At 40.0% G+C, this 25,825-nt stretch overlaps 1 protein-coding gene across 1 annotated transcript in view; it reads right to left on the bottom strand.

The window, feature by feature from the left end:
* The window catches only part of LOC126191247 (DNA (cytosine-5)-methyltransferase 1-like), a 253,242-nt gene that overhangs the window by 182,453 nt on the left and 44,964 nt on the right, over positions 1-25,825 (bottom strand). Inside the window, exons 5-7 of the mRNA XM_049932057.1 lie at positions 15,243-15,467; positions 6,284-6,402; positions 1,659-1,903 (exon numbers count right to left, since the gene is read on the bottom strand). Coding sequence (XP_049788014.1) covers positions 1,659-1,903; positions 6,284-6,402; positions 15,243-15,467 — 589 coding nt within the window. The remainder of the gene's footprint in view (positions 1-1,658; positions 1,904-6,283; positions 6,403-15,242; positions 15,468-25,825) is intronic.

Here is a 25,825-nt window from a genome sequence, read left to right on the forward strand (position 1 = left end):
TTGTACTTAGCAACAGAAGTTTGTGTAGCACCAGGAAGGGAAATGTTTCTAAAAATGAATTCAATATCATCTGTGTAATTGAGAATAAATTTAAGATAATTTGTTTAGCTTACAGTAAAATTAAAATTCAGTTATCTACAAAAATGTGCTATTTCAATAATATGTCTCAATGTTGCCCAACAGGCTATAATAAAGGAAGTTAAAGTAAAACTACATAATGTTGTCATCCGTAATATCAGTGACCAGAAATGTTTTTCAGGCTGTGACCTTTCCGGCATGAGAAATATGTTGTTTAAGGTAAACTGCCCGTCCCGTGTCAGAAATAAAGTTTTGTTCATATATGATTGTTGGCTGCTGTGAGGTGTCATTCATTAGAGTCATTTTGCGAATGAGACAAAGCAGGGATTTGATATTTAATGACTGTGAAATGGAGAAGTAAGTAATGAAGCAATGATATGAAGTGATAATGATGAATCAATTAAGTATGATGTATATGACGTGATGAAATAATAATGAAATGTATGCATCGACAATGTTAACGAAGTCAAAATGAGAGTATGAGAAATATTTTGTAAGCCAATGACCAATAAGGAACCAAGTCTTTGTAGTATTTTAATTTCGCCAAATTCATTTCTTCAATTAACATGTTGGTTAGAAAGGAATTTAATGATAACAGATACGACTCAGTTATGAAACACAACTATGGGCAAGAAAATATGGTTCTGATATGGTAAGACATGTACAGGGCTATTACAAATGATTGAAGCGATTTCATAAATTCACTGTAGCTCCATTCATTGACATATGGTCACGACACACTACAGATACATAGAAAAACTCATAAGAGTTTTGTTCGGCTGAAGCCACACTTCAGGTTTCTGCCGCCAGAGCGCTCGAGAGCGCAGTGAGACAAAATGGCGACAGGAGCCGAGAAAGCGTATGTCGTGCTTGAAATGCACTCACATCAGTCAGTCATAACAGTGCAACGACACTTCAGGACGAAGTTCAACAAAGATCCACCAACTGCTAACTCCATTCGGCGATGGTATGCGCAGTTTAAAGCTTCTGGATGCCTCTGTAAGGGGAAATCAACGGGTCGGCCTGCAGTGAGCGAAGAAACGGTTGAACGCGTGCGGGCAAGTTTCACGCGTAGCCCGCGGAAGTCGACGAATAAAGCAAGCAGGGAGCTAAACGTACCACAGCCGACGGTTTGGAAAATCTTACGGAAAAGACTAAAGCAGAAGCCTTACCGTTTACAATTGCTACAAGCCCTGACATCCGATGACAAAGTCAAACGCTTTGAATTTTCGGCGCGGTTGCAACAGCTCATGGAAGAGGATGCGTTCAGTGTGAAACTTAACCCCATGCGATTTCTTTCTGTGGGGTTATGTGAAAGATTCAGTGTTTAAACCTCCTCTACCAAGAAACGTGCCAGAACTGCGACCTCGCATCAACGATGCTTTCGAACTCATTGATGGGGACATGATGTTAAATTATTGTGAATGGCCGAGGAAGAGATGTTAAGCTCCAATTATCTTCTAGTTCTCTATTCATTGTTCCCAATGGATTATTGTCGGTTTTTACCTACCTTCTCAATGATGACCCAACTCCCTCATTGCAAAACATAAAAATTCACAGTGATCACAAACACTACTGACCTGTAATTTATTTAAAAGGTCTTCATACGACGGGTCTGTTTCACTCAGTAAGAATTCAATAACAGCTTTGCTTAAGAATATCTTTTGTCTCACAGCATCCATGTAAGGAAAATATGACTCATTTGGTTCCATTAGGTAATAATCACCATATGCAGTGGAAAATCCAATTAGGGCTAGTTCACCGCCATCAAATCCAGAAATCCACCATTCATTGATTGGTCCCATGTCCTTGGTAGGTATCCCACCTACAGGAAAATTAAATACTATGTCAATTTGTTTCTCAGACATCACCATTTGAGAAAATTGTGCATAAAAGAATCATTAGGTACGAACAGCATTTAGTCCATTTATTAATAACATATTACATAGTGATATAAGTGATTAAAAAGTACACGAACAAGTTAATAATACTCCACATTGACCTCATCGAGAAAGCTACCACACATTTCTGCAACTAAATCTGAAACAATTTCTACAAAACTTTGCGCTTCTGGCCTTTGATAGGACTTACCAATAATGAGAATATTAGTTACTCCATGTTATGATTAGCAACTGTTAGTTTAATTAATGAAGAACTTCTCCATTTGCTGTGTAGAACTTTATTTAGTCCACTACTGGTTTCAGCCTTTAAATTAGGTCAATTCCAAGTGGTTATTATACTGTAGAGAAGTAAATCCTCTTCAAGATAAACGTACAATTCAGATGGATTTAAAATGTTGTGTGTCCAAAGTTATGATACATGAGTCTACAAACTTATTAAGTTCATATGGACTCAAATTTCCAAGGAATTACCCTGTTGAATGTACACTCCAAAATTTAGCTAATATTTTCTAAAACATAACCAGCAACATTATTACAGTTCATACAGCATTTATTAACAAATCTGTCAACAGTTGCAGTACTTATATTTGACAACTAGTTTCAAATCCTGCACATTCATTTTCAAGCCTGGCCTACTGAGGCAACACTGTTAATGCCTGATCTTAATAATGAACATCAAAGTTGCAACACACGCTTTATAAAATGTTGGCAGAATGAATGTCACAATCCCCACATATTTCTTAGAAAGTTCCAACTTGTTAGGTTTCTGTTAGATGCTGACAAAAAACCGCAGTGGAGAGGACAAAATGGAGGAAACTTGTTAAAGAGACTAATATCCACACACGACTGTAGAGTCATGAGAAAAACATAAAGAAGGAAAGAAAAAAAGACTAAAATGTAGAAACCATTCCACTGGCCACAATCAATACTGAAATACATACTTCTTCCTGTGTCGACATTAGCTGCAGTAACTGAGATCTAAAGGTAAAAATGAAACTGAGATCCATGGACAAACTGGTATGTTCTGAAACTTAACTACAGTGTAGATCAGATAATATAGCATAAACAAAACTCTGTTGAGATGACAAGTGACAACTACTGCAAAGTCAAATGGTCACCTGATCATTTGGCAAACATCAACAGGGTTCACAAACTGGCTGCCTGGAGTGCTGTTAAATGCCCACACCAGTAATATCAAGACTTGCAGCACAGCTACGGCTGTTTTGGCTACACAACCAAGCACTATAGGTCATGCAGGCGCAAGTTTCCTCTAAGCCGGAGTGACTACTGATGCCACTATATTCACTCTGGCGGTTAGTGAATTGGACCACCACTACACAGTCAAAATTCAAGACCTAACTTCACCTCCCGAGACGGATTTCTGCACAAAGCTAAAGGGTGAGTTAATGTGAAGAAGGAACAAGTGCGGTAGGTTCTCACACAGGAGGCATTGGTGACAGAAAAGAATCTTGGTACAGTTGTCATTGAAGAAGCAATGTTTATGCATGCATGGTGCCTGATACATTACTGCACACATGGTGGAGCAGCCATCTGCTAGCAAAGGTGAAGGCCGTTACAGCATCACAAATAAATATGTCGCTTGATGTCATACCGGAACTGTTGGACCGTATTCAGGACATGAGCGTACCAACCTCCTGCCTCGAAACTATAGCAGTGTGTAGTAGCATCTCAGTGGTAACAGGTGGTTTATGACAGTCTCATGAACGAGCTCAATGCGTTAAGTAAGCAATGGGTGAAGATAAAAAGTCATTCCTCAGCGAACTCCACAGCAGCCAGTTATCAGTGCAGACAGATATGCATTGGTACCACAAGAAGTTTACAGACAAGGCACATAAATGTATCTCACCGTGTGCCATCCTCAGTTGTAAACACCAACCAGAAATAATAGCTCCAGATAGCCAGTGTCTGTTCATGCACCTCTTCATCACAGACCACAAAACAGGATGCAAATTTTGGTGAACCCAGTTACATAAAAACCAATCAGCCACCTTGTTTTGTCTTTCAGTAATCCAACCATAGTGATGTATGGAAAACAGCACACCAAGTTGGAGTTTGGACTACAAAACACCTTGCCATGGAATTTCACCAAGGCAGATGTAACCAAACCTGTAATCTGAGCTAATTTATTTAGCGTGTTGTCTACTGCCACCAACACTCATCTAATAGATAACATCACTGATTGCCGATGGATTCCATCATGGCAGGACAGTACACGACACCAAATTGATTCGGTCAAAGGGCGATGGGTATGTCTAACTTATAGTTTCCTGGTATCATGAGACTTCCTGAGGCCTCCCCACAACAGGTACACCATAACGCAGTACATTATACCGACACTACTGCAGAGTCACAGACTTCATGCAGGCCCAGATGTCTCACTATTATTCTATACACCGTTGCCAAGGCAGAATTTAATACCATGTTGAAGGAAAGCATCATTCGCCTGTCTAGTGGACCTGGTCATCTCTTCTACATTTAGTACCAAGGAAGAACAGTGCATGACGCCACGCCCTGAATGCTAGGACAATACCATATAGCTACCCCGCACTTCTATTGAGGGATTATGCTTTATGTGGGGGGAAATGTGTTTAGTGTACTAGACTGCAAAAAGGTATAGCTGAAAGAGATATTAAAAAAAATCTATTATAACACCATTTGGCCTACTCAGGAAAGCCTGTTTATGACGTTCAGATTGAGGTACGCTGTCCAGACATGGCAAAGATTTATAGATTCAGTTTTACTAGGCTTGCAGTATTGCTTCATATATCTTAACTAGCAACACCACGTGAACACAAACAGCACCCGACTGAGGTGTTTAAGCACCTTGACAAATACAGAGTAGTGTTGAACACTTCAAAGTGTGATTTCGACCAGGCAGAGATTACCTTTTCGGGCCACCTCATGTCGTCAGCCATATCATTGCCATTGCCGGAGAAAATTAAAGCTATTTTAAATATTCCACAGCTGGAAAATGCTAAAGAACTATAAAGATTGCTGCGAGGTCTTTAACATTTATAGCCATCACCTACCTCACGCGGCAGAACTGCAAGAGCGTCTTACCGCAGCTTTAACTGGTCCTTATGTTAAAGGCAAAAGCTGTTCCAATGGATAACATTTCTGCAGAGATACTAGTCACTACATTTGTATCACATTTTGTCGGTGCATTTTACTTTGCTTTGTTTATTCATTCGTTTGGTTACCAAGCAAAATTTGTGATTGCATACGCTTTGTACTAGTGGATATATCATATTTTCTAGTTATGGTGAATCTGAAGATATGCAATATATCAGAATAATGTGCTACTCTAAAACCACATATTTGTTCCTATTTATTCTTGCTGTGACCATAATCAATATAGAATTCACAAACCTAGCAACCCGCTGTCCTGCAACAACACAAAACATACAGTTCTGGGAAAACCGTTTATGTTCTAGCTTTGAACAACTACAACATGAATGTATCAGCTTCGTGCACCACAAGTAACGTCAGTATAGAGGTGGAGGACTCCACACAGAAATACTGTCCTGTGTAACACTGTTAACCAAGCCAGCTATGATCTATGTCATACGTGAATGTTTCCCTCCCTTAAATGGTGTTTTGGAAAAGGATTTTGACCAGCAACACGCCACACAAGAATTGCCCAAACATGTTTCACAAGATTCATGTAGGTGAGACCAAAGTCGTGACGCCATGTGCTGGATTGTTTGGTTTTTAAGATTTCTCAAGTTTTCATGAAGTCACAAATCTATCTGCAAGTTACATTGCTGATATTGTGGCTCAAAATGGTGTCAAATAAGTCAGCTTTTGAAAACAGAAAATAAACTGTAATAGAAAACAATTTATTGCAGAGGACAGTCCTTTGTATTGTTCACGAAGAGGCTTACCTGAACATAATAGTTTCTATTCTATTTCTTTTAAAATTTATCTATGAAGTGCTCTGTGAGAAGTGTAATTTGCCTGGCAGTATTTTTCCTCATCTGAGCAATGCTTCACCAATGTTAAAATACTAAGATAGTGATGTGTTCTACCTGGATCAGGTGTTATTACTGAAGGATAAAAACAGTTCTTGAAAATTTTTTCACTGCCTGCAACTCTTATTACAAAAAATATATGTCTAATAATTTTAGAAGAACAGCGTCCAAGAAGAAAAAACCTTTGTGAAGTGCTGTGTCACCTTTAAAATAATTACAGTAACTACTGTTTTCCTAAATAACTTCTTGCAAACTCATATGACACTTCATGAATGTTCTTTGTTAAAAAATTATTTTATCTGAGTCACTTACCTTCTGGGTCAGAGTTTTCTTCATATACTGCTTTCATGTACCCAGAGAAATAGAGGAGGCCATTTCTTTCAATAATTCCACCATCAAAAGGACATAAGTGCCCTTCCTTGTCATATACACTGCAAATTAAGAATTCTTTGTAAGATGCTTGCAAATACGGGAACAAAAAGCTTATACTGGATCTTATTTTTTTTTAAACTTGGAATGAAATTAACAAACCTCAGAAACTATACTTTATTTGATTCATTCAGATTCCCCTGACCACGCGCGCGCTCACTCAGTCTCACACACACACACACACACACACACACACACACATAGTGATTCTCAGGCTCTGCACCCATCAGACTGAAGCACTGTGTCATGGAGGACACAGACAGCAAGTGAGGTGGGTGTGTCAGTCTGTCTTTGTCTCTGCATCTTACGATTATTGTGAACTCAACCTGGAATGTTTACATTTCTCAATTTCAATTTCTCTCTGGACAGATTTATCCCATTTTGCAACAATCTTTGCTGTATTCTATAGACTTCACTTTTAACCGCCTTTTCGCTATCTGAACTCAAATTATCGACTATGAAGAACTGTCTTTAAGAGTCATCTCAAACTTAGTTCTACTGAAGTCCAAGTAGGATAGGAAACATAAAACGATAAAATATGTATCAGCAAGTCCCAGAAAATGCAGCACTTTGATGGGGTTACTAGGATGTTATGAAACTTGCAATAAATTTCACAGCTCCCCTTCTATGTATTTTGATTAACAGCAGAAAATTTACGTCCATGCATGGGACTTCACAGCAACTTACAAGTGGTTAAGGTATCAATAAACAGAAGACCACAGTAAAGTCAGATAAATACAGCAAGCTGTTCAATGAAATATTAAATACCATGCAGGTTCTGGGACTTAAATTCATTCCTTGAGCATACAGTCACTCTCCTTTTCTCTTACTTGTTCTATAAAACTATGGCACACTTATATCTTCAGTTTCAGTGACTTCCAAATGATATTGTGATGAGCCTGAAACAATTTTTGATATTCCACTTGCCCTTTTGGTTTCATGTATTGATATTAGAATTTTGTCTTTCTTATTTGTGACAAATTATGCATTCTGAACAAAAGATATTAAGTGAATGGGTCCACCCCAATGGTAGAGATGGCACCTCCATCTTAGAAAGGCGTAACAAACTCAACACAGCATACCACCTGTCCCACAATCTGCACAACAAGAAGTGCATTTTGAAGAATGCTAAGGTCTGTCATTACAGAACTGCCATCAAGCCACAGTTTCTGTATGCCGCAGAGACCCTCTTGGTGAACAGAAAAGGAACGACGGATGGCCTGGAGAAAGCTGAAAGACATATTCACAGAAAATTTCATGGGCCGAGATTGCTCCCAGATGGAACCTACCGATTGAAGTCCAATTCTGAACTGTATCAACAGTTAGAATCAGCCAACACCAGTATGTGACATAGGAAGCCCAAGTTCTATGGGCACCTACAACAAATGAACAACAATAGTTTTACCAAGACAATCTTCTTATTGGTTAAAAACTCCAAGACTGGAAGCCCGTGGCTTAATGAAGTACTAAAAGACTGATTCGGCTTGGCTCTCCGATCTTGAGGTAGAAGATTGTTCCAAATTTTGTGCTATGGTAGAGTCTTGGACCCCGCCACCTAGAGTCCCTAAACATCAGAAGCCCCTTTCACAGGAGAGGAAGGAGAAATTATCAGCAGGGCTCAAGAGATATTGGGAACGGAAGAGAGCATCGAAGAAGAACTAGTCATAAGTACTCCTTAGTGGGCTTAAATCAATAATAAATATTAAACGGGCATTCCTTCAGATCCACAGATATGTCCAAGCTGCATAATTCTGCTTTGCTTGTCACTGTTTCTTACACTGTATCTGTTGTTAGCCTTCAACTTCATTTCTAAAAAGAAGTTAGCCTAAAAAAGACTTAATGTAACAACAGAAAATCACTGTTGTAAGATTCACACTCCTGTTGGTCTGACTGAATACTTCTGACAATTATCCACGGAAGCAGCCTGTTATGAGAAACATGCCGTATCTGATGCATCACCCCTCACACTTACAAATAAATAAATGCCCATCTCTATTGCTTGTCCACACTTTGCATTAACATTTTGCACGAAAAAATGCAAGCAACGTTAATAATTCCACTCTAACTGTGCGACAATCTTGTAATCATCACAGTTGTGCCTGATACCATTCTCAATTGTATAATTGATGTCTCAATCCAAACTGCTGTATGGATTCTCTATTATTACCACAAGCCTTTACCTATAAGCCTAAATCACACGGCACATTAAAGAGCCTGGCACTGGGGATAAAAATACTAATTACATGATGGTCATTGTCCGAAGAGTTCTGATTCAAATACTGCTATCCCACGACTTCTACTCACCAACACAATCAGCTATATCTTATTAACCTTCTCCTTTCCAGCCTCAGCTGGTACTATAGAATCTACACCCACAGACTGATTCCGAAATGGGAGAGCTGTCTAAGATTTTACCAGTCTTCTCTGAAACACTAAAATTATTTGAGATACTTAGACGGAAGCTATCAGGCTTTCCTCTAGATCTTTTCCTGCTTTGGAAGATCTAACATTAATCCACACTTCTTGTCTAGCCATAAAATTACCACTGCTCAACTGAGGTAACTATTTGTACGGGACTGACAAATCAGCTCTAATTTTCACGATTAGCTGGACGTTTTTCGAAATGGTGCAGCTGTGCTGGCAGTCACTAGATAGCCAAAATGTGCAGCATTACCCTACGTGTCTTTAGCAGCAAAACACTCAATACATAAATAGTCTGATTGCAGGTTTTAGAAAATAATTACATGGTTCAAATCAAGTTATTCTTTTTCAGATTGCTCATCTCCCTTAATGATGTGGTTTTGTAGGGGACCCCAAGACACTCCCTTCAAGAGATGTTGTTGAGGCCAGCAGTGCTGTGTTAGATACTGGATACTGGACTTGTGTTCATGAGTACGACAGTTCAAATCCTCATTTGGCCACCTTGATTTACTTTTTCCATAGTTTCCCTAAATTACGTAAGGTAAATGTTGGGATGGTTCCTTTGAAAGCGTCCAACTGATTTCCTTTTCCACTCTTCCCCAATCTGAGCAGGTGCTCTGCCTGTAATCCTATGATAGAATTTTATTTGCCTGCAGCTTATTGTGTTTACATTGGATACAACATTCTCCATTAGTAATACTAACAGCCGTTAAGCTGAACGGCACTTCCACTGCCAGTGTCCATACTGACAACATGCAGCTCTGTTGTCTGATAGCCATGGGCACTGCTTCATGCACTTTGACTTTAATCATTAGTAGTAGTAGTTGTTGTTGTTGTTGTTGCTGCTGCTGCTTTTGTTTTGTGTGTGTGTGTGTGTGTGTGTGTGTGTGTGTGTGTGTGTGTGTGTGTGTGTGTGTGTGTGTTCACTATTTCTGAAAAAGGACTTTGTCCAAAAGCCCAAAAGCTGGAATACTGTGGTTGGACAAAAAACATGGAAACAATATGACAAATACATGCCTGAACACAAATGCAGATTCTAGCCACACCTGCATCTTGCAATGTTGTACTTGACCACGAATGGCACCTGTGCAATGTCCTCAATACATTGCAAGTGTCAGTTGTGGTCAGAACAGTGCTGTGTGTAGCTGCGTGTGCTTTATGGTGGAGCTAACTGAATTGAAAAATAGGCAAATTGTTGTTGCTCATACAGTGGGTACTTCTGTAACCACGATAGCCAAAAGTGTTTGACGTTTCAAGAGGCACCATATCTAAGACTTACACCACATACAGGGAAATTGGAAAAACATCATCAGTTAAGTAGGAACATTGGCCAAAATATGCATTTTGTGATCATGACAGACAGTCATTTAATAAGGTAGTGACAAAATTTATGAGGGCAACAGCTGTAAAGTCACTGCAGAGCTGAATGTCACACTATCAAAACAACATAAAGGGCGCTCCATAAGCAGGTAACTCCCTCCAGGGCGAGTTAGAATTCCAAAACTACTCCTGAATGATGCAAATGCTTGTAACAAGAAAACATGGTGTCAATGCCATAAAATCTGGACTATGGAACAATGGAGAAAGTAATTTGGTCAGACAAGTCTCGTTTTATAGAGTTCGCAGCTTTTGACTGAGTTTATGTCCCGACAGTGAAACATGACACAGCTTCATTGATTTTGAGTGGCCATATCATAGTATTCCATGAGCCAGGAAGTTACACTGCGTTGTTATGTTCCTGCAAAGAATGTATGACCATTTTGGCTACCTGTATTAAGACAACAGGACCGCTGTTCACACAGCTCACATCATACAAGACTCGTTTTGTTAGCAAATGGATGAGCTGTCGCATCTCCTCTAACCATCACAGCCACCAGATCTCAATATTATTGAGCGTTTGTGATCTGCTTTGGAGAGCAGGATCTGTTATCACTGCCCAGCGCCATCATTGTTACCTTAGCTTGCCTCTTTTGCAGAAAGTGCAGTAGGTGCAAAATTCCCTTGAAAAACACAGAATCTGTATTTATCCATTCAGAGAGAGAGAGAGAGAGAGAGAGAGAGAGAGAGAGAGAGAGAGAGAGAGAGAGGGGGGGGGAAGAGAAGTTTTGGAAAGACTTGTAATGAAAAAAATGGAGAGCAGTTTTGGAAAGACCTTTGATTTGCAGCAACATACACGCTGCATATTTTAATATTACTAAAGTATAAATTCGAATTGCACCAAACACAGTGCGTTAGTGTGCAGAGCTTTGAAACCGATGTTGATATGTCCTTTTGTAAGCCAAGCATAGCTCATGCCACGTGATCTTGCCAGCCGATGACAGCAGATATTCAGACCATAGGACACGTGTTATAGTCAGCCAATAGCAAGATCACTGGTTTTGTAGCGCGAACACACAAAGAGGAAAAGTTAAAGGTTTACATTAATATACATAGTATAGCTACAAGAAAAGCTAAGCTTTCACATATAATATTGGTCCCTACGATTAACAAGATACAACAGAAGCTAAGCTTTCACATGTAATATTGATCTTTTTTTGCGTGTGTTATACTTTAAGATACATCACACATACGTGCCAGTAAATTTAAAATTATGACATAAATGTCTGGAATCGAAATTCTTGTAAGTGGCTGGTCCTCAAAGTGTTCAGTTTTAAACGCTCTATGATTTAGAAATTCATCCCACTTTCTCCCACGTAACATAATTCATCTTGCGTACAAAGAAATTTACTTTGAAAGTAATGCTTTTTGAACCACCATTCGCAATACTATCCGGAGACTTAGAAATAGATTCGATTTACCAGCTGCCAGATAGCGTCAGAAAACAGGCAATATTGCATGTGCGCAGCTGCAGTGGTGTAGGAAGCCCGCACATTCGTATGTATAAAACACTAAGAGAGCTTACATTACACCATAAAAGAAGCAGGGCATCAGAGGATACTCACAAAGGCGTCGTAATTTCGTAAACCATACTAAAATGCATAATTCGACTTGAAAGTGCACATTGGTTTTTTCCAGATTCACAATGAAGTAGGGGTCCCATCCGATACTATACGATCTCATTTTTTGTTCTTTATTATGGTATAATGCCATACATGGCAGAAGATGATAACGTGCACTTGAAATTCAGCAAACAGTTGGAACTAGCCAATACTGTGGAATGAACCACTTCGTTTCAAATAAATTGATTGCCTCAGCGGAAAGATAAATAAAGCCTAATTTCTTTAGCAAACTTGCAAATATAACTTCACTGTTCTGCAACGCGATTAATGCCTGACTGCTAATAACCTGGAAATAAAATTAAATCAGAAAACTGAAATTAATAATACATTGTTGCCCTCCCTAATTATGTGAATTTATTTTAATTCACTTGATAGCTCCCAGCCATAGAAATCCATTTTGTTTTCATTTGACGTGGGAGCTGTAAACCAAGATAAGCAGCGAAATCACTAAACGTCACTTAACGCAAACACGTGTCACGTGGAGACTAACCCCCTCACCACCACAACTCAGACAACTCTGCGCATGCGTGAATCTGGCAGCTAGGGCGCGCAGGAAAAATTTTATCGTTTGCATCTGGCTGTTTGCTGCTACTGCCCATACAGCTAACAGCCACACTCCAAGTAGCGGGAAGCGGGAGAAGGTACTGCTCATACGCGAGTCAGCTACGCATGCGCATCAGCCTGCTGGCAAATGGTCAAATGAACATAATGTGAACAGTGGTGATGTCATGCTCACAGCAAGCAGCTTATTGTTAAGAAGAATTACATAGTCTTTACCCTACGGCCTTTGACATATTTTTGCTATTTACAGATGCTTGTGTGTGCACAGTGTTTTGTTGTTGTAAATTGCGCATTGCCTTTTTTCCTCTCTTTAATTTTATTCCTGCAGTACCATTCTCCAGTAGTAGGATACAGTAACATTATTTGCTAGAGAATCAATTCTTACCAGTCAAAATTACAAAAATTTAACTGAAAGCTAAAACAATGAAAAATTCCCGGAATTACGAAAAATTCCCGGGTTTTTCCCAGTTTTCTCCCGGATGAAAAAATTCCGGGGTTTTTCCCGGATTTCCCAGTTGTCCCGGGTCATATACACCCTGATAATTCTCTTGCGTTCAATCTCACAAAGTTTCAGCACAATGTATATAATCCTTTCTCTAGAAGGTCAAGTATATTTCTAAAATCTTAGTAGAGACAAGATGGTGTGTTGGGTGGTGTTGGCATATGTTTTATCATAGTTGGTTTCCTAACAGTGAACTATCAATTGGTAGACTTTCAAAAACAGACTGAAAAGACAGCTACTGAAATGACAATAAGTTTTCCTGAGAAAATTCCAACAAGACCCATACTATTATAGAGAATAGACACATCCATAACTCAAATCTGTTTACTGTGTGTAATTCACTTACTGACAGCTTTCTCTGCAACAGATTAGACCAAAGTTTGTGACAGAATATTCAATTAAAAAGCTTATCCTAGTATTTCTGACAGCTAGGATTAGGATTCCTTGAGCACTGGTACCAATTACACGAACTTGTCTTTTATTTAAGTGTCAACTATTATAGTTTGCTTCAACGTGTTTCTGATATCACAAAATTAAACAACATTAGTATGTCTCCAACACACTTCTGAGCAACATCTATCAATGTTTTTAAGATATATATCACTACAGTCTCAGTTGCACATATTCACAGTTTATCATTGCTGACAATTGAAACTAGTAATCGTCTTCAGATCTAAAACTAAAATGAAATAAAGATAAATAACTACTTCTAAAAAGAAAGATGATGAGACTTACCAAACAAAAGCGCTGGCAGGTCGATAGACACACAAACAAACACAAACATACACACAAAAATCTAGCTTTCGCAACCAACGGTTGCCTCGTCAGGAAAGAGGGAAGGAGAAGGAGAGACAAAAGGATATGGGTTTTAAGGGAGAGGGTAAGGAGTCATTCCAATCCCGGGAGCGGAAAGACTTACCTTAGGGGGAAAAAAGGACAGGTATACACTCGCACACACACACACATATCCATCCGCATATACACAGACACAAGCAGACAAATGTCTGCTTGTGTCTGTGTATATGCGGATGGATATGTGTGTGTGTGTGTGCGCGCGAGTGTATACCTGTCCTTTTTTCCCCCTAAGGTAAGTCTTTCCGCTCCCGGGATTGGAATGACTCCTTACCCTCTCCCTTAAAACCCATATCCTTTTGTCTCTCCTTCTCCTTCCCTCTTTCCTGACGAGGCAACCGTTGGTTGCGAAAGCTAGATTTTTGTGTGTATGTTTGTGTTTGTTTGTGTGTCTATCGACCTGCCAGCGCTTTTGTTTGGTAAGTCTCATCATCTTTCTTTTTAAATATATTTTGCCCACGTGGAATGTTTCCCTCTATTATATAAATAACTACTTCTTTAGACAACATATATAGAAAAACTATTTAAAATCAAAGACGTTAAAACTGTACCTGCATATTTAAATTACATACATCGACATAGTTTAAAATATAAAGTACTTAAAATAGTATCTGATTAATCACAAGTGGTGAAAAGACATAATTCTTCGAGAAAGAACATAGTCAAAGTTGTACAATAAAGGTAAGATCACAGAAGTATGCCTGCGGGCACATTCCATGTCATCAAGCATTATAAGCATATAACACTTATAAGTATGTAATGCCACGGAATGTGCTCACAAGTGTATTTGTGCAGTTATCTTTATTGTACAACTTTGACTGTGCTGCCTTTTTTTTTTTTTAAGAATTGTGACTTTTCGCTATTTATAATTAATCATGTACTATTTTACGTATTTCATATTTTAAACAATGTCAATCTACATAATATGCAAGTACAATTTTAATGTCTTTAATTTTAAACAGTTTTCTATCTACGTCATTTATAGAAACAGTCATTTATTTTTGTTACATTTCATTTTATTTTTAAAACTGAGGATGATCGCTGTTTGTGATGAAACTGTAACAGATATTTTAAAAATATTTGAAAAGCTGCTCAATCTCTCAGACAAACTGTAGGACACCCATTGTCAATATCAGACATATCTGTTAATCACTTTTTTTGGATAAATGAGTAACAGTGGAAGGTTGAGCTTAATGAGAAAGAGGCTTCGCAGAAACATTGAATTCAGAATTGATTATGAATCTAGGTCCAACAGTCCTCCTAAAGTTCTGTGAGACAACAGTGGCACAGTTCTCACAAGTTACAGATACTTAGAAATATTCCTAAGTGGGTGGAATGTCTGTAAAAGTTAAATCAATTCCAATTCATCTTATTAAAAATATGGAAAAAATCAAAAACTGTTACTTTCCTTAACAAAACAATTCATCGCCCATCACATTAAACAATATTGTGCTGTCAGACATTCATAACAAAAACACAGCAGATGGCTGCTAGCTGCTATACTTACGCAAAATGTGTGATCTTGTTCTGAGGCCTCTCATCATGTTCATGCACTGTCTCCTCTTGACCTGAGAAAAGCGACAGCTTTGGATCTGTCAGGGCAATAAATTCTTCCACAGCTCCTTCAGGATGGCCTTCATAGAACTTTAAGTCAGGGTTGCTTAACAGCTGATGGCAAGTCTTACACTTCTCCAGATTCACAGAGGGTGTTATTTGTTTCTTGCTGCTGCTGCTGCACAAAAAATTACTTATGCAATATTGCTCAACCACACTAACACAAATATACCACATCATAAAGAAGAAATGCCTTCATTACTATATCTGTAATAATATATGTCAACTACAATATAAACAGAAATAAATGTTGGTTCACTTAATTATAGGAACGTTGTAAGAGGATGTACCACAAAGAGCCTCATAGCTCACTACCATACCATACGATTCCAATGAACATTAGAATATATATATCACATGCCCAAGAGAAAGCATTGTAGAAAAGTTTTTGTCATTATAAAGCATAATAATGTGTTTCAAAATCAACCACAGAATCAGTTTCCCTCTAGGGCTGCAAAACAGTTGTCAATCTGGCTATCAATCCTTCATTTGAAGTGAATCTTCATCCACCAAGAAAAATTTTCAGTTTTGGGAAGAGATGGAAGTCTGACGGAGCCATATCAGGTGAATAAGACGGGTGTGGCAACAATTCATACCTTAGTTCGCGTAATTTTGCCATGGCGATGGCACACGCTTTTTATCCAGCATCAAGAGTCACAGCTACCATCTTGGAGATAATTTTTTCATTTCTAATTCTTCAGTTAAAATGTGATATACCCTTTCAGATGACAACTGGCAAGCGTGAGAAATTTCACACACTTTCAATTGGCAATCCTCCACGACCATTTTGTGCACGTGTGCAATGGTTTCTGGAGTAGTGACACATCTTGGCCGACCACTGCGCGGATCATTATCTAAGCTCTCCCGACCAAATTTAAATTCATTTGTCCACTTGGCAAAAGTTGAATATGAAGGAGCAAGCACGTGAAAAAGGAAGGGCACCCATATAAATATGGATGGAGCGCCTGACACATAGCAATGGCTACCTGGTAAAGCTTAACTGCTAAGCTAACGACTCGAACCAAACTACTGTAGCTGTATCATCATTCATTCCACCTAAATTGTGTCTCATATTACAATGGAACAACTTTGTTTTGATTTGGAGGTGTGGCCTAAAACTTTTCTCTCCCCTTGAATTTCGAGTCTCAAATTTCAGGTGCGGCTTAGATTCGGGAAATTTTTTTTTTCCTCCTCGATTTCGAGTCTCATTTTTCAGGTGCGGCTTGGATTTGAGTGCGGCTTAGATTCGAGTAAATACAGTACATCATTGGGCACATGTTGAAAACGTGTACCCTGACTCGGACTCGAACCTGGGATCTTCTGCTTACAAGACAGACACTATCCATCTGAGCCACCGGGGGCACAGAGGACAGTGCGCCTGCAGGGACTTATCCCTTGCACGCTCCCGTGAGACCCACATTCCCAACATGTCCACATCACTACATCTGTAATGCGCCTAATAGATGTTTGCCCATCACACTCATTACTTGTGACAGATTAATCTACCAAGTACTTCGTAGATACATCTGCTAAGTACTTGGTAGATAAATCTGGTAAGTACTTGGTAGATTAATCCATCACGAGTAATGAGTGTGATGGGCAAATATTTATTAGGCACACTACGAACGTAGTGGTGTGGACATGTTGGAAATGTGGGTCTCACGGGGAGCGCGCAAGGGATTAAGTCCCTGCAGGCGCACTATCCTCTGTGCCCTCGGTGGTGGTGGATAAAGCGTCTGCCATATAAGCAAGAGATCCCAGGTTCAAGTCCCGGTTGCGGCACACATCTTCAACGAGTCTCCAATGATGTATAATCAACACTTGTTTGCAGCTAGGGTGTCGATTTAATCATCATACACTGATGTGCCAAAGAAAGTGGTACACCTGCCTAATATCATGCAGGGCTCCGGCAAGCATTCAGAAGTGCCCCAACACAACGTGGCACAGACTCGACTAATGTCTGAAGTAATGCTGAAGGGAACTGACACCATGAATCCTGCAGGGCTGTCCAGTAATCTGGAAGGGTATGAGGGGGTGAAGATCTCTTCTGAAGGCATCCCAGATATGCTCAATAATGTTCGTGTCTGTGGAATTTGGTGGCCAGCCAAGTGTTTAAACTCTGAGTGTTCCTGGAGCACTCTGTAGCAATTCAGGACGTGTGGGTGTCACATTGTCTTGCTGGAATTGCCCAAGTCTGTCACAATGCACAATGGACATGAGTTGATGCCGGTGATCAGACAGGATGCTTACGTACATGTCAACTGTCAGAGTTGTATCCAGACGTATAAGGGGTCCCGTATCACCATCAGCTTGAACAGTCTCCTGCTGACACGCAGGATCCATGGATTCATGATGTTGTCTCCATACCCGTACATGTCTATCTGCTTGATACAATTTGAAACAAGACTTGTCCAACCATGCAACTTGTATCCAGTCATCAACAGTCCAATGTCGGTGTTGATGGGCCAAGGCGAGGCATAAAGCTTTGTGTCATGCAGTTATCAAGGGTACAGGAAAGGGCTTGTGGCTCTAAAAGCTCTTATTGATGACATTTCATTGAAAGGTTAGCATGCTGACACTTGTTGATGGCCCAGCATTGAAGTCTGCTGCAATTTGCGGAAGGGTTGCACTTCTATCATGTTGAACTAGTCTCTTCAATCATTATCGGTCTCGTTCTTGCAGGATCTTTTTCCAGCCACAGCAATCTCAGATTTGAAGTTTTACCAGATTCCTGATATTCACGGTACACTCGTGAAATGGTCATACAGGAAAATCCCCACCTCATAATTACCTCGGAGATCTGTGTCCTGTTTAACCAATCTAACAAATGTGCCGGACATTTGTCGTTTTATATAGGTGTCACCAACCACAGCACCGTATTCTGCCTGTTTACATATCTCTGTATTTGAATATGCAAGCCTATACCAGTTCCTTTGGCGCTTCAGTACAATTCGGTGTCTACGTCATAGATGTAGCAGCAATATATAATAACCTTATCTGAACCTCATGTCATAGACTATGCTTAGTGTAAATTATAATAACAAAGATCATCAGGTGTTGGGATAGGTCATAATTGTGTGCAAGATGCATTTAGTATCTGTTCATTATAACTTCACAACTGTCTAAGGACAATGTTATCATTTGCCTATAAATGGAAATTTTATGAATTAACATTAATAACAAATACAATCTTAATTAATATTTTGTAACATAAAGTTGGTACATTGTTTTTTCATATAGGAAGTATAGGATGCTGAGGCCTGGTTAAAAGACAATTCAGATCTATGATTGTAAACTTTCTGCTTTTATCGAAGGATTTAATTGCTTCACAGTTCTAGCTAGCAGCTTTTGAGCTGATTTGCAAGGATGCAGGCTAATATTGGTAGTGCTCATGACAGTTGCGAGTTGAAAGGAGCAATTGCCAGTATTTAGCATTTCTGTTCAGTTATTAGCGGACTCAAATCTGTTTGAGTCAGAAGGTGTGGGTGATGATAGTTTCAGAATGCTGTGAAATAATTATATTCTTCAGCCTTGCATATATGCAATTAGAGTGTGCCCTAGTGGGCCAAGTGCGTTGTTGGTTATGGACACTCGTTTGGTTCTTGAAATACGTGGTTGTTAATGTATTGTAACTGGGATAATTCCCCAGCCATCCACTCAAGAACTGCTCATGATGTTGAACTCTGATTACTAGTGGTACGCCACAGAATGTGGTTACTGAGTTACGCCTGCACACTCCTGTTGCAGATGGTAGTGTTACTGGAGCAGCCAATTGGCTGCATTGTTGTGAAGCTACTTAAACCCACAAAAAGGGACCAAGGTCAATTCAAGATGCTAGTTACCTCCATAGGGAGGAACTGATGTATGAAATTGCAATTAGAGGAGCTAAACGCAGAGTACTGTCTCTGAAATGTTGGAGTAGGTGAAGGAGGTCAGGTCAAAATCACTGGTAGTGTTGCCCAAGAATCTGCACTTTCCAGTCATCCAGAAGGCATTGGAAGAGCTTGATATTTGTCATCATCTGCTGATTAAGAGTCAGATCAGCAGGTTAAAGTTCAGAAGCTGGGTGCGAAGCTGAAACATGATAGGAACAGAATCAAGGCTTTGTTGTTGGTGACTAAAATCACTTCTACTTGATCACAGTTGGTGGAACTGCAACACGTGTTTCATGTTTTATCTGTGGTGGGCCAGTTTTGGATTGAGGCTGAGAGAAGAGAAGGGTTCAGTAGATGAAGCGGCAGGAAATACAGGGTTTAGTCACCTCAGCAACTTGTTGAATCAGCTTTAAGGCATTTTGCTGGAGGCAAGTGAGTTTTCAGCAAGTTCTGTCCTGTAGGCAGTTAAGTTTTTGTATTTTTTAAATAAAATGGAAGAGAAGGGTGGAGCCTTACATGTGAGAAAGGAGGAATTGTTACAAACAGTAGCCACAAAGGTTGATGGAGACTCGTTGGAAACTGTGCAAAAAAACTCCATTAACCAGGGTGAAACTTTGCACAAATATCATGGGAGGACATGCAGGTGATCTACATCACACAGGGCACTGCAGATGCTCCTTCATTACGAACATGTGCAAGGTCCTTAGAAGCAGTTCACCGACATATTCCTGAGGGTATACAGCTGGAGGATCGACAGAGAGCAGTGTCTGTGTGAAAAACCCTACGATTGTGCTACCTTGGGTGATACGGGTAGCCACATGCAAGAGGTGGCTTATGTCTACAAGCGAACAAAAGAGAAATGAACTATAGGAGCCAAACCATGTGACAATACCACATGTGTAGGCCAAGACAACTTACAGTTTTTGCTTGTGGCAAACCCACACATCTAGCCCAAAAATGTTCTGCAAGTCGAAGCATGGGGACTGACCAACGACAGTTGGACCACTTTATCCTGCATGGCGACTATGGGAGAAGTGCAGGTTGGGGCAATTACAACCAAAGTCAAGACAGTCTAAACAGCTGACACACTCACGTCACTATGTTAAAAATGAAGCAGTCTGTGGCTTGGTGGATTCAGTCAGTGTAGTGCCGGCATCAGACATGGAGTGGATCAATAGAAACAGCAGTTGCTGCAAATGCGGAAATACTGTACAGGAGGAACCCAAGTAACAATACCCAGTCCGAGGGATGTTGGTTATCAGATTGGGAATACAAGGTTATATTTGGAAAGTTAACATTAGGATAATTGTCAATTTGTCAACTCCATTTATTATAGGCTCAGATATTATATGGAAGATTGGGGTACTTGACGGGGCAGACACTAGTTATTATTTCAGGCATCAGTTGCGTGAGCACTATCGTATGCAAACCAAACTGTTACAAGGTAATATTCCTGAGGCAGAATGGGAGGCAACACCAGCAAGCAAGCTGGCACCAAAAGATTAGGAGTAATTAAGAATGAGCACAGGCTCCATATACGCGAACAGTGTGGGTAGTATAGAGATATATTGACAGTCGAGTTGGGAATCACTGCTCCACTAGAATATGAGATAGAACTCACAGATCAAATGCCCATGGGGAAAGTGCCATACCGGCTATCTCCACCCATAGTAAAGGAGTTTGAAGAACACACTGAGAAGATCCTACAGCAGGGAGTCATTATGCTTCCAACCTCCTTATGTGGCACCAATATTTTTAGTCCCTGAACCAGGTGTAGGTTAAAGACCAGTTATAGATTACAGTGAGCTAAATAAAAAAGGGGTTCTTAAATCAATTCTGCTACCTGATTTTCATTCACGTCTCACCTGTCTCAAGAGTGCAGCGGTGTTTACAGTACTTTATCTGAGCCAGGCTTATAATCAGATCACCTTACATTAGAACTCCAGGAAAATCACTGCATTTATTACAGATTGGAATTTATTCAAATTTAAGTGGCAGTATTATCACATTTCATGGACACCATGTAGTCAAATATTAAGTTTGAGTTCATGTTACACTATCTGGATGATCTGGCTGTGCATAGTAGGATAATGGAGAAGCACTGGGGGTCATTTGAACAAAGTCTTTGGTAGATTATGTAAAGCTGAGCTGACTGTTAATCCAGATAACTTGAAGTCTGCGCAAAGAGCGATTCAGCTTCTAGGTCATATAGCATCTGCAGCAGGAGTAGTTATTGACCCCAAAAGAGTACAAGCAGTTCTTTGTTATCCAAGATCTACCGACATCACAGCCATTGCCAGTGTAATTGCACAGAAAATTGTTTTAGGGAAGGGACAGAAGTTTAACTGGGATCTGTCACAAGAACCTGCCTTTCAAGCATAGAAAGAAGCTTTGGCGTTGGCTCCTATATCAGCATTGCCAAATGTTTAAAAAAGTCATTGTTCAAATGGATGCTTTTATTATTTATATCAAAGAGCTCTTTTATTGCAGGAAGGAGATCATGGTGAACAACTGGTGCATACGCACTGATGGGATTATCTGATGCAGAGAGGAAATACTGCGAGTTTGAGGCACTGGTGGTTTTCTTGCCCTCGAGAAATTTAGTTCTTAGATCAAACATATCACCTCTGAGCTCAAGAACGATAACAAGGCATTGTGTTGGGTCCCGGACAGGCCTCATAAGACCAGATGAATAGCATGATCTATCTGGATATTAGTATTTACCAGGTGTGTAAGTATAAAACCGGAATTTGGTTGCCTGTTTTTTGAAACCGATAAACAATATTTTATTCAAAATAATCTTCATTGCTATTTATACATTTCTCCCATCTCTCCGGAAGGCTGTGCTGTGCTTGTGCTTGTGCTCTGTGTGTGTGTGTAGCGGCGGAGGGGGTGGGGGGGGACAAAAACCGCATGCCCTAGTATTTCCCAACTGAATGCCTCTAGAGCTTATCATCTAGCAATATGATTTTGTGATGCCTTTTTCCATATTTTGGCCATTTTTCACATAATGTTCAATTTAAATCAATCATAGCTCATGATAGATGACACCCTTCTGATCCCACCAAACACAGAGCACTCTTTTCTTTCCAAAGTGATTTACCATATTTACTCGAAACTAAGCCGCACTCGAATCTAAGCCACACCCGAAAAAATGAGACTCTAAATCAAGGAAAAAAAAAATTTTCCCGAATCTAAGCCGCTCCTGAAATTTGAGACTCTAAATTCAAGGTGAGAGAAAAGCTTTAGATCGGCCCTCCAAATCAAAAAACAGTTGGTCCATTGTAACGTGAAACACAATTTAGGTCGAATGGATGAAGATACAGCTACAGTAGTTTGGTTCAAGTCGTAAGTTTAATAGTTAAGCTTTACCAGGTAGCCATCGCTATGTGTCAGGCGCTCCGTCCGTATTTATACGGGTACCCTTCCTTTTTCGCGTGCTTCGTCTGGTTTGAATCGATTGCTTATTTTGCTTTGATCTGAGAAGTGCCGTTCTCTTTGTTATAGGTATTTATGTCACTCTAAGCTGAAAATGCATTATTGTACTGTATCATGCATTGTTTGTTACATTCTGATAATGCGTGTTTACGACCTGTCACCGCTCGCGGCATGGCTTGCTTTTGTGCGCGCTACCGCGGCTCACAATTAAAAAATATATATATTAAAAAAAAAAAAAAAAAAAGAGAGGAATTGTCGAATCAGCGAAACAATGGCGAGAGTCTCTATTTGTTGTTACTTAAACTGCTGCTTTCTTTCATAAAGATCAACAAGAACCAAATAATAGACTGCGTATGATAGAAGATGTTCTGAACGAGAGTTTAGCGAAAATTTTTCTCCGTTTGAAAATCTTTGCAGACGACTCTTTAATACATTACATTCTGCACAGAAATTAGGGTCATCTTAGATTTAAAAATCTAGTCAGTTGCCGTGCTTAGTTTCTGACTGTATCACTATTCAGCATAAGAATAATACGAATATAAACATGACATGATATGTATATTCTTCCGCGTTTGGTGTTCTAGTTTCATAGTTTATTAGGCAGACAGGATTTAAATGAAATAGCAGCAAACACGAAAGAATACATAGCATAATGTTTACATTCTTCTACCTTTTAATTTATTTACTGACGCAGAGGTTTTGGCGCCAGTATTTATCTTTGTCCCTGCAAAGCACACCTGTGTAGCGCGACATATATTTGACGGCAGAGGTTAGTTGTGGCGACACCTACCATCATTTTTCAGAACTTCCGCTTATTTTGCACTCGATTCTAAGCCGCAGGCAGTTTTTTTTATTACAAAAACCGGAAAAATGTGCGGCTTAGATTCGAGTAAATACAGTAATCTTGCAGTGGATGTCAATGGATTGCATCGATGCACCCATGATTTAAGACGCTTAGGATTCTCAAATGTATCCACTTTTCATCATCTGTCACTATTCGATGGAGAACAACTTTCTTTTGTGTTTGGCGAGCAGCATTTCACAAGTCGTCTTTCGATTTGCTTGCTGTCTTTCATTCAGTTCATGTGGAACCCATTTTTCCACTTTCTGCACATTTCCCACAGCTTTCAACCAAAGAGAAATGGCTTTCTGTATCACATTCAATTGTTCCACGAGTTCCTGTTCAGTTTGACTAATATCTCCATCCAATAAGGCCTGCAATTTGTTATCTACGAACTGTGTCAGTAGTTTCCCCACACTCGTCATTTCTCACGTCAAAATCACTACTTTTGAATTATTTGAACTACTCTAAACACTGTTTTCTCATGAGCATGTTCGCCAAAAGCCTCAACAAGAAATCAATGCGATTCTGCTGTGGTTTTCTTCAAAAGATAACAGAAAACCAATGCTGTGCGCAAATCGTAGTTCATAGGCACGAAACTCGACATGTTTACAGGTGTAAAACAGATACCAATGTATGGGACTTGGGTTACTGTGTATTGACATTTGTCGTCAGCCACTGCAGGAAGCAGATGGCATTGTAGACATGGTCTCACAGGCCCTACACTGGCAGCTAGCACTGTCTCTTGGAAAATTCCGGTTTCATACTTCTACACCTGGTAGGTTTGAAGCTGTTCACATTAAGGGGACGTTACCAAGTAAGCCCTCTCACCCTGAGCAAGTTAATTTTGATGGACTTTCCGTCACTGTATAAATGGATTAAGGAGCATCAAGACCAGGTGTAGTGATCAAGGGTATTAAGGAACAGCTACATAGTGGAGAGTAGGAGCCACCCTACTCACCTAAGGAACATGTGAAGTACACCAAAAGTTGATGGAAAGCCTCAGGTGGTGGTACCAACGGAGCTAATTTCATACAGATTTAAATATTTTCATGAGTGTCCAGCAGGTGGACATTCTGGTTGTTTACAAACCTGGCAAAAAATTTGCAGCAAGTTTATTTGGTAAGGAATGGACAGAGACATTAAAGATACAGTAAGAAACTGTCAGATTTGTGCTAAACATATGCCAGCACAAGACACTAAGGTAGGTTTACTGCCACGAATGTGTCACCTTGCATCCCGAGTTGGCTAGAGGTTTAGTATGAAAGACTCGCTGGTTCGATCTCCGTGCACAAGGTAAGCAGGCAACACCTCATGTAGGGCAATGCATGTGTGGAGCTCTAGTGGTAACATGGAGGTAGAAGATTGTTGGCAATTGTGCTTCAGTGGGTTGCGCTGTGGGCCACCTTGAGGTGATTGTGCTGGCTTTCCCGTTCCTTGAAGGGAGACAGTGAGAGAAACAATATAAGAGCAATGGTATTTCACAGAACACCAACAATGGCTATTAACAAGAGCATCACTTACACGAGCAGATTAAGTCTCAGCTGCAGATGTGTGCCGTTTAATACCGCAACATCTTTAAGATGGTTGGTATCAAGGTGCACAACCTTCCTCCTGCTTGCAGCCCCCCCCCCCCCACATGACCACTTCCCCTTATGCACAGATCATGCCCCACCTCTCCAACTAATACCATGTAAGAGTTGGTGTAAAGTCTCTAGAAGTTGAGCAACAGTACGCAGGTAATCAAGGTATGACTAGATAATTATAGAAGCTAAGGAGGGCCAGAATATATTAATCTTCATTGACTACACTATATGGGGGGAGGGGTGCAAACATGGGAAATCATTTTACTTTTTGAAAAGCACCGAGTTGTTAATTCACAAATGTGAAGTCGTATTGAAATAAAGGGTGATTATGTTGAAAATTGATTCACTGTTTTATCCACTGCACCCCATCTGTATCTTTTGTGTGACAAATAAGGCTCATATCCCCATCACACTTTGGACACTTTCCATGAATGGCTACGTAGATCAACACCTTCAACCCATTACATGCAGTCTCCCATCCTTCATCAAAGACACCAAACACTTTCTCGAACGCATGGAATCCTTACCCAATCTGTTACCCCCGGAAACCATCCTTGTAACCATTGATGCCACTTCCTTATACACAAATATTCCGCACGTCCAGGGCCTCGCTGCGATGGAGCACTTCCTTTCACGCCGATCACCTGCCACCCTACCAAAAACCTCTTTCCTCATTACCTTAGCCAGCTTCATCCTGACCCACAACTTCTTCACTTTTGAAGGCCAGACATACCAA

The sequence above is a fragment of the Schistocerca cancellata genome, chromosome 6, assembly GCF_023864275.1.
Source record: "Schistocerca cancellata isolate TAMUIC-IGC-003103 chromosome 6, iqSchCanc2.1, whole genome shotgun sequence".
In the NCBI taxonomy this organism is placed as follows: Eukaryota; Metazoa; Arthropoda; class Insecta; order Orthoptera; family Acrididae; genus Schistocerca; species Schistocerca cancellata.